This window comes from Diuraphis noxia, unplaced genomic scaffold (genome assembly GCF_037042655.1).
Source record: "Diuraphis noxia isolate RWA-SAM2 unplaced genomic scaffold, SU_Dnox_SAM2 contig0004, whole genome shotgun sequence".
Lineage (NCBI taxonomy): Eukaryota > Metazoa > Arthropoda > Insecta > Hemiptera > Aphididae > Diuraphis > Diuraphis noxia.
The window spans coordinates 13,640,039-13,658,260 of NW_028301714.1; the positions used below are offsets into that span (position 1 = coordinate 13,640,039).

Below are 18,222 nucleotides of genomic sequence, written 5' to 3' on the forward strand. Positions count from 1 at the left end.
CCTATATTTAGTGATGTCTTGTTAAAAAAATATTTTTACTTTGCTAAAAATATCTATACTATACACAGTATTATATAGTAAACACCTTAACCTTATACTAAAACAGAGTTAAATTAACACCATTCCATCAATAGTATTACATAATCTTTATAAATCGAACATTTAATAAATTATAAATACATTATGTTTAAAAAATATATATCAAGATTTATCAACGCCTCTAAAAAGATATTTTATTACCGTTATTTAAACGATTTATTTTGAAAAATTTGCAGTTAGTAAAAAAACATTCGCAGGTGCATTAAAATTTTAAAAGATGTAATACCTAGCCACCTAGGTAGGTGCTCATTTGATTACTTTATGAAACAACAAAGATTTTAATTAACATTTAAAGTATAAGAAGTCTATTATAAAACCGCAATAGGTAGGTAGTAGGTGCGTCTAATATTATGTAATAAAATAGATCAATTTAAATTATAATTATATATCAAAATACAATAACATCATAATATATAGTACATAATAATTGTACCAACATAAACGGAGCTATATATACCAACACAATTGTCAATAATAAATATTAATCAATCGTCGTTTTGATACATAGCCACTAGGTATGATTAAAAAGTGTGTAACACATAATATCATTATATACGCAATACGTGTGTTACGGTCTTGGGTCGTTGGGTTGAAGTTTCACGAGCTTTTCACAGATTTCCCAATATTTCTTGGCGTTTCCTTCGTCTAGGACATCACTTCTTAAACCGCTTTCCTAAATACAATAAACAATAACTGCATTATATTACATTACTTTGATATTGACAAGCGTGTAAGTACAATATAATCAAAAGTTCCGTCATCGCAGCTGTTTCCATTGTATGCTTATTGAATTTTACATTATAGTATTATAGCGTGTCGATTACCCTATCACATCGCTGACATTAATTCGAATTAATCATAAGACATTTTTCAAGATATTTAGTAATCCCGTACTCGACTTTTCTGTGCGGACACTCTATTGCGGCCTTCGGGGGTGTCAGTCAACCTGTGGCACGCGCTACACTATTATTGTAGTAGAGGACACAATGCGTAGTGAAACAGTAGCATGTGAAAACAATTTTAAGTGGCAATTGATGAGAACAAAAAATTGACCACTGATCCAAAAAAATTGTAAAAACTATTCGACATACCTCAAAATAGACTACGAGTGTGCGGTGTGATTAGAACAATTATTTGCTCTCATACTGACACGTTTATTGCCGATGACAATTACACAGAAGTGCTTATTGATCCAACAAAATGCGTTTGAATTCTTATTTCCATCCGTATGTGCAAGCGACAATAACTACAACTTATAACTAACTATACAGTGAGAAATCACGGTACCTAATATCGGTGCATAAAAATTCAGAATTTTATAACGAAATTCACGGAAATTGAAAATATAATTTTCTGGTAAGTTGATCGAAGTAAATAAACAATCGTTATAGACAACACAGACCGTGGTATAGCCAAGCACAAATCGCAATAACCTGGAAATGGCTCGTGTTAACGAATGTAAATTAATAATAATATTAATAATATAATAAGTACATAACAGTAAACACTAAACAGGCATACTAATAACGTCATACGGGCGCTCACGAATTGCCTCCCGTGAATTTTTTTTAAAAAAGGTTACTCGAATAGCCTTATAAATGCATATGCGTAATATATATAAAACTATATTAATTATAATTAAAATCATATTTACTTTGCAGTCTTTAAAATATTTCCCGCTGGTCTTAGCAACGTCTTCACTGACGGCCAAGTAAATTGAAGTTTGTGCACCTTCTTCGGAAGTCTGAAAGTAAATCACATACGTGTATTATACTATGTAATTATTATTACATATACTTGAATAAACCTGATTTAGTATAATGGTAGTTATACTTTATAGTATAGCTTCAAATTTTCAAGAAATTGGAAAATTTACAAAAAAGATGATACATAATTATCTACTAAATTTATGATGAATATTAGGAAATCAAGACCAATAAATAATAATTTAATGAATATAAATTTTAACAATCATAAATCATAATAATCGCATGTAGTTTTTATATTTATAAAAAAAAATAAGCAGGTAAGTGGATGTCGCTTTACTGTGCAGTAAGTTATAAGTGGATTACTGTAATGAATGATATTAAATTTGAATTTAATAATATAGTAGGTATAGATCATTATATACGAAAAGCGATTCTAAGTAGATGCGGTTTGTCAGTCTAGGATATTTATCCTATATTAATAATATTGTTATAATAAAATAAAAAAATTAGGTACCTATAAATAAATTCCAAATTAATCAAATCAGATTAATTATGTACCCGACTCACCCAGACTCAGTCATTTATAGTATATACAAATATAAAATACATTATTAAGTATTAATATAAGTCTTAACAACATTGAATATTAGAACATTCCAACGAATACAATTTTATTGAGATTTGTAGAAAAAAAACTAAAAAAACGGAAAATTTCAATTATGAATAACTACAGTTATTTGTTTTTGAATAACAACAAAACAAGAATATCGGTACAAGAGAAATCGAGTGAATATCCAATGTTGCAAAAATTTGAAATTCAAATGCTCATAAAATTTAAATTTGACTTTCCGGGTGAAATTTTTTATTCGATAAAAGTAGACAAACTCAAGAAGAATCTTGTATTGATGCTAAATCTAAGATTTAAAAAGATAAATTTTTATGAATTTATAACTCAAAATAAATTGTTAAATTCCATGATTTTTACGTATTATGTTAAAATTCGTATTTTCAATGCTTATTAGAAAAAAATTATGACTGTATTTTTAATATTTTTTAACTATCATTGTAACTATATATTAAAAGCTTTTTAATACATTTTGAAACTTTTTACTGACGTCTTACCGATTTTGCGTAAAAATTCGCATTTTTCCTAAATTTATTTTTTGTTTTTCCAGGCGCTTTTGAAAACTACTGAGAAACTTAAATTTTAACTTCTCCAATGCACCAACTAGATTCACTTTCCAATCGGAAAAGCTACTGAGGTTTAAATGCGAAACATTATTTCAACAAATTATATATTTTATATGTTTTTTTAAACGTATAACTGCGCTACTTTGGTAATATGATTTGCCATTTGTTTTAAATATGTCCATATATGATATATGTATGACACATACCTTAAACATGGTTTTGACGATCAGTTGCAAGCCAAAGTTCAACGGGAACGGTACGTTTCTCCATATTCCGGAGTCGATTAGACCAGGATGAAGGCAATTGCACGTGACACCTGATGAACGAAAATATTATTTTACTTTTATCGGTGACATGTCAACGGGATAATCACCAGAATTGCTATCCTTGAGTTTGCGAGCTAACTCCATCGAGAACATGATGTTGGCGTATTTGGAGACGTAGTACAAGTAGGCGGGCAATTGATTGGTCGGATTCGGTTTGGCCAAGTTCAATTTCGCTAACTTATACAAGTCGGAGGCGACTATTACAATCCTGCTGGGGGCAGTCTTCTTCAACAATGCTAAAACAAAAAATATTCTTAAACTTTGCATATAAGACGTATATCTAATATCCATCTAAAAAAATAACTATTGTTCAACAATTTAGGCCATATAGTTTACTTATAACCGTTTATGAGACACGCATGAATACAATATTAATACTTTGCGTTTTTGCGTTTTTATTTGAAAACTTAAACTTAAATAATATTTAGATATCTATGACTGTAGTACGCATTTTATTAATAAACGCAGTGCGTGACGTAGATCGATAACATTTTAAGCAATGCTAACTAATAAATGATTAATACGTTATGCGTTCTTACGTAAAAGTAAATGTGTCAGCAAAAATGGGCCATATTGATTGGTGGCCATGGTAAGTTCTAAACCATCTTCAGTAACTTTTTTACCAAAGCTATTGGCCACGCCGGCATTGTTGACTAGTACGTCCAATCGAGATTCTTGTTTGTTAACTTTGGCAGCAAATTGACGTACCGAATTCAAACTGCTCAAATCCAATTCCATGAGAACCACGTTAGAGTTTCCGGTACAGTTGATGATTTCGTCTGAGCAAAACCAAAAATTATTCAACTTGATAATAATATGTTCAATACATTTTAAAATTTAAAATATACAATAAAAAAAGTGTGTGGGTACAATTTTTGTTACAATACTTCAAACCCAAACCGATCAATATATACGAGTAGTTAACATGACTTTATTATAAACTCAATTGTTGGATAAATAAACGAATAATAAAAAGCACACTGTACAAGCATTATATAACAATTTCCTGGTTTCCAAACTATATGTATGTTATGCATACATGAATCTAGGTTGAGTTTTCAAATAAAATATCTTAAAGTTATATGTTATGAAATTGTTTGTTACCTACTTTTATAATCTAGTTACAATTAATTACAAATTTAATTCGTATAAAGAAATATCAGAGTTGTTTTCTAACCACATATTTTATATTTTGTAACCTAATATTATAGTTCAAAAGATATTTGAAAGGTATTTGAGATATGTTACTTATTGATTACCTCTACTTCCTCTTTGGATTTCTAACATTAATTTGTGTGCGTCTTAATTAAAATAATAACTTTAATAATAACTATTGTTTTTATGATAAACTACTTTTATATATAATCCACGATTTTCACGACTTTCAGACACTTTTCATACAGAACCACTATTTGTATACTTCATTTAAGAGAATATAAGAACAAGCCTACCATATTTTTTCACTTTCAAATCAGCTGCCTACCAACGGTGATGCATGCGTAGAAGGAAAATGATGGAGGATATATCCTCAAGGGACTTTTTTGGCTGGATTTTGATACTACAATGGTATCCGTAATGAATTATCCTAGTCAGTAGTCAAATTAGAACAATTGTGTAAAAGATTACAAATTAGATTTCTATAAAATCTGGAAAAATTAATTTCCGTTTCGATTACAGCTTTTTCCGTTGTTATAATAATGATCAACAAAAATAATTATTTTTATTTTGCTGGATAATGAAATATATTATTGCAAAATGGTAAACGTATAATATCAAATTTTATTATGAAACATGATAATTGATAAAATATTATGACACTAATTATATATGTATTTGATGGTTGTACGGAATAACACCATAAGGTTTCAACTAATTTAATGTCAATGTAACTAATTTACAAAGTACTACAAAACACAGTGATATGTCTGTATTAAAAAGGATGTAGGTATGGTGAAAATAACATCAAATAATATTTGTAACCACAAATAACCAAGAGGATGAATTGATGATAAATGGTATCAAATTACCGTTGAGAAAGGAAACATTATACTATAATATTTCATCTTGACTATTTATTTCTATTTCAATTGATATGTGAAAAAAGTGAAAAATCAGTGAATATTAACCTCAAAGTGTGATGTACTGTGAATTGGAATACGAACAAAACGTTTAGTGGACTGTAAGACACAGTTTGGTGCTGATACTACTCATAAAGTCATAAATATAGATAAAACCAAGTTAATTCCTACTTATTAAATATTATATTAGTAAAAAAAAAAAAACAAGAAAATATTTCAAGTAAATTATTTTTGACCATCAGATGCTTAAACTATAAATCCATAATAACAATCCCTATGCTATCGAACCCCGAAACATTTGTCGTTTAAGCTGTACTTATGCACTTGATCCTTCGATAGTGACATCAATAAAAATAATATAACTTTTCTATTTACATTATATAATGTTCCATTACGCACATAAGACGCTATAATAAGCGGAAGCAGAAGCTCAATCGAAAATTGAACAATCGCATGCAAATATTGAATTATTATTATATTAATCGATTTTACCTCTAGCTTTCGATCCGGTCTCCATGTTCCTACAAGCCATAATGACTCTGGCGCCACGCTTGGCTAGATCTTTCGCCGTTTCTTTGCCAATGCCTGAGAAGAACATAACACGGAGATTAGTTGATATAAACAGTTGTGAATTGTGATCCATGTCCAACCACGTTGTAGTATATATGTATATAATATGTGTGTGTGTGTGTATATACATATAATATGTGATGTCAAAAACATTACCCGAATTGCATCCTGTGACGATTACGACTTTGCCTTTCATGATGGTGGTACCGCGGTATACACCTGTTGTCATCCAAGTGTACAATTTGACAATGGCCAAGAATATAACAGTGATCAGTACGGCATAGGCAGCGATTACCACCAAGTTAGTCGTGTGAAGGTAAGAGAGAGTCTCTGAATACCACATATTGTAACTATTGAAACACAAACAAAACGCAACGATCGTATAGTTTAAGTCCACATAATCACCACTCGTGTAAGATCATATACGGTGAGTATTCGAAATAATTCGTAAAGAAATTATAAAAATAGTATTTTTAACGAGTAAATGGCCTTGGATTTAACGTGATGATTATGAAAATCCTTGAAAAGATAATTTGGTAATCTCAAATAATAAATGTGTCTAATTTATATTTGGTGGTTAAAAATGTGAAATTACTTAATATAACTAAGGTTAAGTAATGTATGTCTTATATAGTGGAAGTATTAAGGAGAAAAAATATCTATTTATTTAATAAGATGAATAGTTAATAATAATAATAATAATAATAATAATAATAATGACATGAGAAACGGATAAGATTTGATTTGGAGGATATAAGGTAGGTAAAATATTTTTTTTTTTAAATACTTACGAATTCTTCGATAAATACGATATAAAAAATGTTTTTAAAACACCTATTTAATATCTAGTAGGAGTTTTTACATATAATATAACATATTAAATTGCCAATGTATAGCGACTACCTATCCAAAATTAGAATTTATTGTTTTATTTAATACAATCAAATCTTTCGCAAGAATAAGAATCAAATATCTTAAATGATGGTCAAAATAGTACTTACAATAATGTAATACTTAATAATTTAAAAAAGAGCTACAATCACTACTTAACGCTTTTACAAAATTAAATTAAATTATACTTTTTATACAATAAATAAATAGCTTTCTCCCTACGTGCAAAGTTTCAAAAATGTATCAAAGTTATCATATATAGTTTTGTAAAGTGTTTACTATATAACTATCTTTAGTATGTGCTATGATGGTATTGTATTATTTTATAAAAGTAATTCAATAATAAATTGCTAGACCACAATAATATACGGAGGATATGTAGCCAAGTAGGTATTGCCATATGTGAATTGTGAATAACTTATCGTGATATGAATTAATTAATTAATCGAGTAGGTACTAGCTATAACAACATTTCCTTAAGGAACAAATATTGTGTTAAACACGATAAAAATTACAATTGCGACAATAGACTATGAATTATGTGTAGGTAGTCATGCACATACTAAAACTTATAGGACACTAATACTACATGAATACAATAAAATGTTACAAACGTGCAATACCTATGTTGAATTATATCAACTTTTGTGTTGTATTTTTTTTTAAAGTTTTATTTACGACTCTAATATCATAAAAGTTAACAAACGATAAATAATTTTTCGGTAACCTCGGATCTTGACAACATAATTTTAAGAATATCAAGGAAATCGTTTTGAAAAAAAAATAAACGATTATATTTACAAATTACTTACATATTATTAAATGATGACATCAACAATGAAGTGAATATTTTATTGTTATTTTTCTTAAAAACCAACATAGTTTTACTATTCATTCTAATCATTCTAATTAACTACTTAAAATGACAGTTGTAATAATATTATAATTATGAATTGTATGTCTTAAATGTTTATACTGTTTTACATAAAAAATGAGGTAGTTTTTCGTAATAGAATTATTAGGGCATAAAAATTTTTAAACAAATTAGGAATAAGTATGATATAATTTATTTATTCTAATTAAGTAGTAAATTCACTTTAAAACTATTAGGTACCTACCTAACTTATATTAATGTATTACTAAATCGCCGTTTGCGAACGTTGATAGGATTAAATGTACTAATGTTTTTATCTAGCTGGTTTCATATTTTATACTCCATTATACTAATGAAATGATAATTACTTAGATAGTTTTTTTTGTATTATACCAAACCAAATTATATTGCGTTATTATCACTGTAATCTTTTATACACTAAATCTTTAAGAATAAAAATAACACTCTTCTGTGCGTCAATCCAGGTGATAATTGTTGCTTTTTAAGGACCAATGAATGTATGTGTACTTTATAATATTGTAGGTATTATTTTGTTAATAGAAATAAATAATAGGGGGGGGGGGCACAAAAGAACACCAAATATATAATCATACAAATATACTTAAAACAAATAAATAATCCCAATTTAAAAATATACACTTTCTAAAAATAGGCACGATCCCATCTGTTGTAAGCAGTTACTAAAGTAATAAAATATATAAATAGGTAGGTCAATGGGGGAGGGGCACGGGCCCCTTGTCCCCCATAAATACGACACTGGTTGTGTAACAGTTGTTAAATCACTATTTAATTATTAATTTTCTGTTAAAATATATCAATAGCTATACCATTATATGACATTATCTCGAATAATAATTACAGCTGCATGTTCTTACTAAACTGAACAATTTTATAATATTACATACCTAAGTTAGATTATATTATTATTATTATTATGGGTGAACGAATTTTACAGAATTTCCGTTCATATCGAAAAATATTGTCTCATAATTATTTTTACGGCTATAATAACTGCAATTGTATATTTTAGAAATGTTTCAAATTGTACTTGTATTCTAACCAAAACTCAAAATTATGCGTCTTTATCGTAACCTGATATCGTCTACACATTAATTATTCACGATGAAACGTCGTCCGAAAAGGGTTTTGATTATTTAAATATTATACTATTTCATTTTTCATGATTAAAAATCTATATGATACAGAAACAAGAAGTATATTTTTAATTTACAAATTGAAAATAATGTTTTACTCACGTTAGACGATCACTCCTGTCGTAGCGTATTATACGTGTGCAGCTCGGTTATGAGTTCACAGCTATTGAGCGGTCAGGTGAAAGTAGTGCGGCTCTAGAGGAAGAATGAACGTCCATACACCGATGATAATAAAACGACATAATGTGCCGAGCGGAAGGGAGAGTGGTTTTTGAGTAAGTGACGTAATTTAGGTATATATACGATGGCTGTAATTATTAGTCGCCGATGGTTTTGATGGCATAACAAACACTGTGATAAAGAGAGAATTTATTTCTACGATAGATATATATTATAGCAGGTTGTAGTGGGATAGGAGTCTGTAGACTGCAGAAGCCACAAGCTGCATGTATCGTATATAGTACACACGGTAACAGCTTAGGTCATTGTAGACACACGCACATATTTGTATAATATATATTTATAGACATTCACCCATCTGAGATAATTTCAATGTTAATTTGTCGGAAAGCGGTACACGAAATTCCATCTTATCGTCAAAAACAAACGAATTTCGCGTATATGACTACGGCATTTGCGCGAAGATAAATGGCTCTAAATAAAAACTATTTGAATCCAGAAACGCAAAAAATATTCTATTAGAGCTTCGAACGAATAAAAATACCTGCTTCTGTTTGAAAAATTTAGTAATTTATCCGAGAAAAAAAAGATATGCAGATACTGCTAATGTGCAATGATAATATAATCATATTCACTGTTCTTATATTGCCATAATTTTGTGCTTTTTGAAGATTATGCTTATATTCAGATGTCAAATTTCTTAATATCGTCGGCGGAATGGGTAATTATTATTATAATTACACCAAATTTTATAAAATATGAATATTTTCTGGCCCAGATCTATTTTGTTTTTTATATGAAACGAAATTTAACATAATCTTTTGACAATCAATTAGTCTCAACACTATTAACCATTAATAAACAGTTTAAAAATAATTGTTTATCCTTGAAAAGTGTTAATGAACCACCTTTCCTTAAACCACAGTAGTACAGTGACTAATACTAAATCCACACAAAAAGTCAATATATTATAATATGTACCTATGTTAAATTACTGTGTTTTTTAGGATCCATACAAATAACATTAATTATTAACATGTTATAATTAACCTGACACCGGTCAAAGAACTATTTAAAAAAAAAAGTTCAAACTTTTTAATTCTGAGTGGAGCGACGAGTGTTATGAGGTAGTAAATATTGAAAACTAATCATTTTCCAATAGTTCATTTTTGACAGTGAAATATTAAACCATACATAATCAATATGGTGACGATATGTATATATGTATACGCTTACTTAAGCTATACAATTTAAACCATAAACGCACCATTCTTATGAAATATCATCGATTAATACTTAATAGTAGATAAATTATTGGTGATTTTTCAAAGACTGTACGCTTACTGTACTGCTTGGAAAAATTAAAATGATAGCGATTGTAGAAATCGTTTAAAAATAGTTTTATCTCGTATAACTGCAAGCCTTAAACTCTGATTGTCTCTGAAGTTATATCCACTATCGAAGTATCGACACAGAGACAAATTCAGGTATTTGCTATTTATGATTTAAAATTTGTTTTACTATTCAGTTGAAATGCTGAATTATTTCATGGATTAAATGTTGAAAATTCAACTAGAAATTACCAGTGTTGTATTTTATCCAGATAAATTTATCTAGATAGGTATATTTTTATCTTTTATCTTATCTAGATAAATGAGAATTATGTTATCTGAGACGTTATCCAAGATAAATAAATAAATCATCTAGATAAATTTATCTAGATAACATATTTTCTTGATTTTAACTTTGGTCATACTCTTATTGTGCCGCAGGTACAGATTGTGTATGTATTAAAGAAAAAAAAATATTATGTTATTAAATGTTATTTACGTATTTTTATTTTCCGATTACAAGATATTAAATTTATATTTATACGGTATACGGTATAATTTATCTAGATAAAATACAACACTGTTTATACCTACATAATACAAATCATTCCTTTTATAATCACTGGTTATCGATTATCGGTTAGGTTAGGTATAAGTTATATATAGCTATATACTTTTGTTTTTCATATCATATTTAACATTTTATGTTAACTTAAAAATTGCGCTATGCTTACTGTTTGAACTTTTATTAAAAAACATTAAATCATTTTTTTAGGAAAATTTAGTTTTGTGATTGATACCTTACCTATTATAAGCAACTATCTTTTTTTTATCTAGGTAAAAAAAATTAATATTTTATCTTTATCTAGATAATTAAATTGTGATGTATCTTTTATCTTTATCTAGATAAATTTTCTGTCTATTATCTTTTATCTTTATACAACACTGAAAATTACGTCACTGTACAAAGTTTCGACTAGTGTCTGTTATTTATTGTGTAATATTAATTATTATACACTGCTACTCGCCATATAATTGCACACGTGGCTTGTTATTTATTTCAAACTTGATTTCTAAACCTTTTTTAATCTAATACACATTGTCCACCTTTACTTTGAACTGGAGTAATATTACTAGGTACGTGATACAGACACCCACCGCCTAAAACAAAACAGAAACAATGCGTATTACGAATCGGCTATCAATGGATAACTAATAAGTAGGGCTAGGATTTATATACAATAAAAAATGATTAAATATGCATTCGGTTTATTAAAAATATGCAATAAAAATATGCTTAAATAAACCAAACAAATATTATTTAAAAAACACATTTTCTATACATTTTTTAAATACCAATTAATAAAAATAAATATGTTAAACACTTAAAACATAAAAAAAATTCTAAGATCTTAAAATCTCTAAAATATTAATTGACATAATATTGATAAAGCTACTCAAATGAATTACATGAAACAATCACATGATGTTTTAAATTTTCAAAAATGATCGATCTTCTGTTTGACCTTAGTATGTTTTTATATTTGCTAAAACTCCGTTCGACATCACATGACATAATTTTTGCTTATTTAAATTTTGTGACTTTCCCCGGAGTTAGATTTGGAAAATCTTCATCTACATCGTTGCCATTTAGAATATTACGTATCGTAGACATAGCTTTTAGCCCGGTATTTTTTTCTAACACATTTTTATATTTTTTGTGTATTTTTTCAGAGATCGGTCCTTTGTATTGGCCAAGTTTAGATTTGGTGTTTTCAACGATTTCCAAATTTTAATGAAGTATAATATAAAACGTGCACTTTTTGTGTTTTTGTAGTCGAAATGTATAAAAAAAAAATCATTTTGTTCAAAATATGCAAAAATATGCATTTTATCTAAAATATGCAAAAATATGACATATAAAAATATCACCATTTACCTCAGCAAGGGCCAATTCGTGGACATTACATACAAAATAAGTAATCAGAAGTTGCAAAAAAAACATACCAATGCATATAAATCCTAGCCCTACAGTAATAAGTAATAACTTATTGTCCTTTCTATGTTCATGATATTATATGTTGTATATTTTTGATTTTTGTTTAACTTACAGATGTGAAGAGGCGTGCATTTAAAGTGAACAGATCACACATCGTAAATTGTATCGGAACACTAGATATCTGATTTGAAAATATTTGTAACTAAAAAATATAAGATAATGATGTTTAAAATTAGATAGTTTATAATAATATAATGTATAGGAAGTGACAAATAGAGCAAAAAACAATAATAACCTCTTCTTTCGTATTATTATCTAGACAGTGTCTGCTTACGTCCGTTATTGTTTCTTTCGACCTGAGTGCCTATATAAAGAGTAAACAGACAAAACAACAAAACATAAACAATCAATAAAACTCGTGATGACATTAATTGCAATCCTGAGCAGACAATGCCAATACTGTTGAATTTAAATAATGAAATAAATGATCGTTTAATTACCTAATTTGAGAGCTCGCTAGAGTTGAAGTGTTGCTAATGCAATATTGTAACGCGATAAATATGATTACACAATGTTGATTAATTGTGATGTGCATAGTATTTATAGATTTATAGGCACGCGCAGACTTATTTGGCAGGCTAACCTAATCAATTATGATTTACGATATTAGATGATATACTAAAAAAGATACTTACAAATATTTTATGAATTCGATTTTTTAATTTTTCAATATCTTTAATCAATTATCATCATTGAAAATCGTAATTTGTAATAATTGTATTTTTAAAGCTTCATAATAAAAACTTATCAGGTTCCAATATTTAAAACAAGTACATTAAGGCTAGCGTGGTGGGCCATTGGCACCTGGCCCACCCCGTGCGCACGCCTATTATATAGTATCACAAGTTTACAGCTATACTTTCCGATTGATTTTTGAGTGGGAAAAATCACCCAAGTCCCTTGAAATCCACCGAGCAATTTCAATATTATCATCGACTCGCCTGTTTGATGGTGACGTCCACCGTCATGGTGATGATGAAAAATCGGAACGTGTACTGTGCGATCCACAGGAATATGTACACGTTGGCCCAGTACCCGGCGGGATGTTCGACGGAATTCTTCAGGTGATAGTAAACGTCGAACAGGACCATCACGCACAGGTTGCACAGCGACACACCCATGGGCACAGCAAACGCGGGCTTGAGCGCGTCCACGGCCTCGCACACCAGCCGGTGTCTGATCCGGAGCCGCTCGACCGCGTCCACCAGCGGTTGTCCAGTGGCCGACGAGTAATAGAAATAGTGCGGTCGGTGTTCGTCGTCCCCGTCGTAGGGTATCCAACCATCACGGCCGGGCGGCGGCTCGTCTCGCGCGGACCGGCCGTCCACGATCCGCTTGCCGATGGCCTCCATATCCCGGTTGACATCCGTGAACCTCGTGTACAGCGCGTAGAACAGCTGCACGAAGTGCCTCTCGTATAAGCACACGTACAGGTTCTGCGAGTACATGAGTACAAAGTACACGATCACGGCCGCCGATCGGTTGTCCAAAACGAATCGGAACAAACGGAGCGCGTTGATGGGCACGATGAGCGCCATGCACGTAAACAACACGACGCCAGCGAACGTTGCGCTGCCGACGTAACACGGTTTGGCGGAAGCGGCCGGTGTCCTGTACGCGTCGCTCAGCTCGGCGCGCTCGCGGTACTCCACCGTGGCACAGCGGTACTTGCACCACGTGATGACCACCGTCACTAGGCACGTGACGCTCACCGACCGGGCGAAGACGCCGGCCATCGCGCTGACGCGTTCGTCGCAGCTGTCTCCATCAAGCTGACACTCGAAGTACGGCGTCATCGCGAAGTTGAACACGCACAGCGCGGCCATCACGGCCTGGACTGCCGACCCGACTAATCGGCCGAACCAGCCACGACGCATTGCGCGTTTTATGCTGCAGCGGATATGCCCCCTGCCCGTCCGCCCGTCCATAAACGATTTTTTTGCTTATTAGCTCTCAGTCATGAGCCGCCATCATTTGTTTGTGCTGATGAGATGGATCACAGAGTGCACTTTGCCACCCTTCTTGCAACCCCCAAAATACCTAAGCCATATCACGGTCTGCCAAAAAAATGTACATGCAAATTAAAGTTTAAGTACATATTTACTATAAACATATTTTATTAATAAATGTATATAGGTATATCGGAGATGGCCAACATGAACACACCCACGAACCACACGGATATGCATGATAATCCTAAGCTATTTCCAACTTTCAACTTTCCAATCATTATATTATGATTTATTAAAATATTGAGTATAATATAGAGCCCTTCAACCCCATCATAGGTATATGCATTTACCCCCCGGTGGAAAAATTTGAAAATATTTTATAGGCAGCATTCGTATACTATAATTTTTCTTACATTCCTTGGGTTTTTTTGGAGTGGAGGGAGGAGGGATAGTTATGAGGTGGAAAAATATGTGTTCCTCCGGCGACATATTACACCTTAACACGACACTGAGTCAGTGAGTTGGCATTTACAAATAGGAACATCAAAGCTGCTGAAAAAATTTTTCATTTAAGCACGAGATCGTATGCATTTCATAATATGATGACGTTTGTATTATTACAAACCTATACAGTAACACTTAAAAAATCAAAAACTTAAAAACAACTATTTCGCGTAAAGTTTGTCATTTGTGACTCGTGTCTTTTGGCCATCGTATATTATTATCGTGTCTTAATCAAATTCACGATCTCCCTTCTTATTAACTTATTTCGTTATTATCGTAATTATATAAAATAATAATATACATACTTTTTCCAGTAAAAATTTGCTATCGTCTCAACGCACGAAGTTGAACACGCATAACGCCCACGCCAAATCACTGTATCAGGCATCAGCTGTGCACGTTTTTTGTAATAATTCAGACATTTAACGACAGACCGTCATGCAAGTGATCGTCGTGTGGTTGCTCGAAGAACCAAAACAGTGCTTAAAACCTTAGTCTTCAACAGTACTCGCCTATACTATTTTTTTTTTTCATTCGAGTGATATGCAAGATAGAACTCAATAATTAGTATGCACCGCAAACATATAAATACGCCCATCGCACCCTAAAGTCTGTTCTTAAATAAATAATTGAGCTGTCGTTTGAAATACATCAAAGGCCGAAAAACTTGGTTATTTCAGCACGAGATATGTATGAATATTATAATTAAGTTTATACAGCAACCAGAACCGGAGATATCTCCATATAACATGTTGTATAGGTATTATGCATTATAAATTTTAAAATTTTAAAACAATTCTATTGTATAAAATTTAACATTTGTGTCTGGTGACTAATTTGGACGTTTTAATAATATTATTATGTCTCAATATTTCAATAAGTTTGCATTTTTTTTCCGTTGATAATTTATTTTGATATTCCCGTAAAGTAAATATAATATGTTTAACATTGATATTTTTTTTTCATCTCAACGCCGCCGCTACAGAATTACATATCTATACTTACTATGACTATTTTATTTCATTTGCTTAGAGAAAATCCGCTGTAATTTTAGGTAGGCCCTACAAGCTTGTGGCTCATATACCGTTCGATCGTCGAGTTTTGAGTTGCTGCAGCTATATATAATTATAAGATTAAAATGATGAGAATAAACTTAAATAATATTACCTATATAGTATACTCTACTAGACGTGTGTATAGTATTAACAATTATTGTTTACTGACGATTTCTGTCTACGGTCGTCGTACTTGTACGCTTATACGTTGTATTGGTTAGCAAGTACCTATACTGGCTATACTTACATCTTGGCACGGCCATTGGATATCATTATTCATTACAATGTTACCACTGACTGAATTTAAACGAAAACAACTTGTATTCAATGTGTTGTTTTAAAATTATTTCTGACAAAAAAAAAAAACAAACAACCTGTTAATTGTTTTGCATGCATCAATCACCGATATAATAATATGATTAATAATAGAAGCCGATAACGTCAACTATAAATAATATAATATCCTAAATAATAAAAATATACCTATAAGTATACTATAATATATAGTATGATTATAATATATTCATATAATCTACACGATACAAATTAAAAAACAAACAGAACTAGGTTAGGCAATAAAAATAATAGTCTAAAATTATAGGCATTGCACGTGTACTGTAAACAAATGTAAAAAGGAAAATATGTGTCATATAGACAATATTATGATATCAAACAAATTAAGTTTTTAACTTAAAAAATCAGATTGATCACTGTACGTCTGTTTGTACTGGTTGTTTCAACTATGAGTTTGATAATAAATTATTGCATACGAAAGACTATACATATTTTTGAGTTTGGGAGGTCAGTCAGTGTCAGCCTTTATATTATTTACTATAATCTAGAAAGATTACGGCATAAAATCCGTAGGTTATAATTTCACAAGTAATAAAATATTCGAAAATGTTAGGTTTAACAATCGAAAAAAAATTGAAAATTTTTCAAGCGCCATTTATGTTACAAGTAGAGCGTATAGAATTTTTTTTTTGAAGGGTCGGTAAAAAAATGTTGGATGACCAAAAAAACTTGAAAATTTATTACAAGGTTCCTTATGAGTTGTTCTCATTGTAGCTAAAAAAAAATTTAAAATCGTTAGTCACAATTATTTTTTATAAGCGTTTATAGTTTAAATTTTTACGAAATCTGTCGAAAACGCGAAAATTTGCAAGTACCTAATTTTGAAGTTGAAAAATCATAAAAATGTTTGTGTTCATAAGTCATAACTAAGGATTGAAAATACAACACTAAGTTTTCCGTAAGTTTTTCTTCAAGTAGCTATAGAGAAAACTCGAAGCATCATTATAGGAAAAATGTTTTGAGCGTTTGAGTTTTAAATTTTTATGAAATCACGTAATGATAACGATTTATCCTCAAACCTGGTATATGTATATTGTATATCTATGATAATATAAGGTATTAATGGTATTATGAATTATGATAACTACATGCAATGTTTTTGGGAAAATTGATTAACCATGCCTTATTCAAAATGCATCCTAATTGAAAAATAATATATTTGTTTCAAAATAGAATATATGACAATATTTAAATATAATATATCCTAGACTGACAAATCATCTCCGTTCAGAATCGTTTTTCGTATACAATGATACCTATCATTGAATTCAAATCTAACCTATTACCTACCCTAGTCAGAGGTCCACCCCACCACCTAATGTACAGCAGAGCGACATCCACTTACCCGCTTTTTTTATTTTCATATATATTTGACTTGTTTTTGAGTTTTAAGGTTAAGTATCTCTGTCTTCCGGGTAAATTTTAAAACTAATCTAAAATGTTATAGCCTTATAGGTAACACTAGTGAAGCTAGTGACTAATAGTGTTTCACCACCAATGGAAGTTTATTTATATTAAAGAATCCCTATGGTTGATGATCACCTCCTTACAGAAATCCAACTAATTACGCTTATGACGAAGACATAGAAATGTGATCTGGGTAATACATTTTCCCTTAGGCCACTCCTGATTTTGATACTTTGATGGCTCCTTTTGAAAAACATCTATCAGTGCGGCAATTAATGTAGCGCAATGCCGTGAAACGTGATTTCTTATATATTTTTGAATTCATAATAGAATTACAAGTCCGAAGCACACACTAATACATAATAATGGACCATTTCCAGATTTTTACCAGTATATTATCTTGTCAGATATAGACTAACACTCTCGCGATACTAATATACTGTATTACTATAATACACGATAGTGCA

The 18,222-nt window shown here is 30.5% G+C and overlaps 2 protein-coding genes across 3 annotated transcripts; both read right to left on the bottom strand.

Annotated features, from left to right (window-relative positions):
• Positions 1-468: 468 nt before the first annotated feature.
• Positions 469-9,173, bottom strand: LOC107173629 (retinol dehydrogenase 14). Its single transcript, XM_089225895.1, has 8 exons — positions 9,016-9,173; positions 6,130-6,323; positions 5,896-5,988; positions 3,865-4,104; positions 3,373-3,561; positions 3,206-3,315; positions 1,754-1,843; positions 469-772 (listed from the first exon to the last, which is right to left on the bottom strand). Exons 2-8 carry the CDS (start codon positions 6,314-6,316, stop codon positions 668-670), a joined length of 1,014 nt encoding a protein of 337 aa, XP_089082021.1. The 5' UTR covers positions 6,317-6,323; positions 9,016-9,173; the 3' UTR covers positions 469-667.
• A 2,221-nt stretch (positions 9,174-11,394) lies between these two features.
• On the bottom strand, positions 11,395-16,322 carry LOC149055729 (uncharacterized). 2 transcript variants are annotated; one of them, XM_089225897.1, is made up of 5 exons: positions 15,245-16,322; positions 13,425-14,540; positions 12,719-12,787; positions 12,536-12,625; positions 11,395-11,585 (listed from the first exon to the last, which is right to left on the bottom strand). In XM_089225897.1, the coding sequence occupies exons 2-5, from the start codon at positions 14,409-14,411 to the stop codon at positions 11,514-11,516; spliced, it is 1,218 nt and encodes a 405-aa protein (XP_089082023.1). In that variant the 5' UTR covers positions 14,412-14,540; positions 15,245-16,322; the 3' UTR covers positions 11,395-11,513. The 2 variants fall into 2 exon arrangements, 1 of the variants encoding a protein (XP_089082023.1); XR_016191421.1 differs by lacking the exons at positions 11,395-11,585; positions 12,536-12,625 and having other exon boundaries at positions 13,119-14,540.
• Between the last annotated feature and the right edge of the window lie 1,900 nt (positions 16,323-18,222).

What these genes read in the sequence shown, in the direction of transcription:
- LOC107173629 (XM_089225895.1), bottom strand. Translation starts at nt 6,316, where the DNA reads ATGTGGTATTCAGAGACTCTCTCTTACCTTCACACGACTAACTTGGTG. An exon ending in CGTCACAGGATGCAATTCGG is followed by an intron (nt 5,989 to 6,129) that starts GTAATGTTTTTG and finishes TGTTCTTCTCAG; the next exon opens with GCATTGGCAAAGAAACGGCG. An exon ending in GCTGACACATTTACTTTTAC is followed by an intron (nt 3,562 to 3,864) that starts GTAAGAACGCAT and finishes TTTTTGTTTTAG; the next exon opens with CATTGTTGAAGAAGACTGCC.
- LOC149055729 (XM_089225897.1), bottom strand. Translation starts at nt 14,411, where the DNA reads ATGGACGGGCGGACGGGCAGGGGGCATATCCGCTGCAGCATAAAACGC. An exon ending in TGGACGTCACCATCAAACAG is followed by an intron (nt 12,788 to 13,424) that starts GCGAGTCGATGA and finishes CTCTTTATATAG; the next exon opens with GCACTCAGGTCGAAAGAAAC. An exon ending in ATAATAATACGAAAGAAGAG is followed by an intron (nt 12,626 to 12,718) that starts GTTATTATTGTT and finishes TATATTTTTTAG; the next exon opens with TTACAAATATTTTCAAATCA.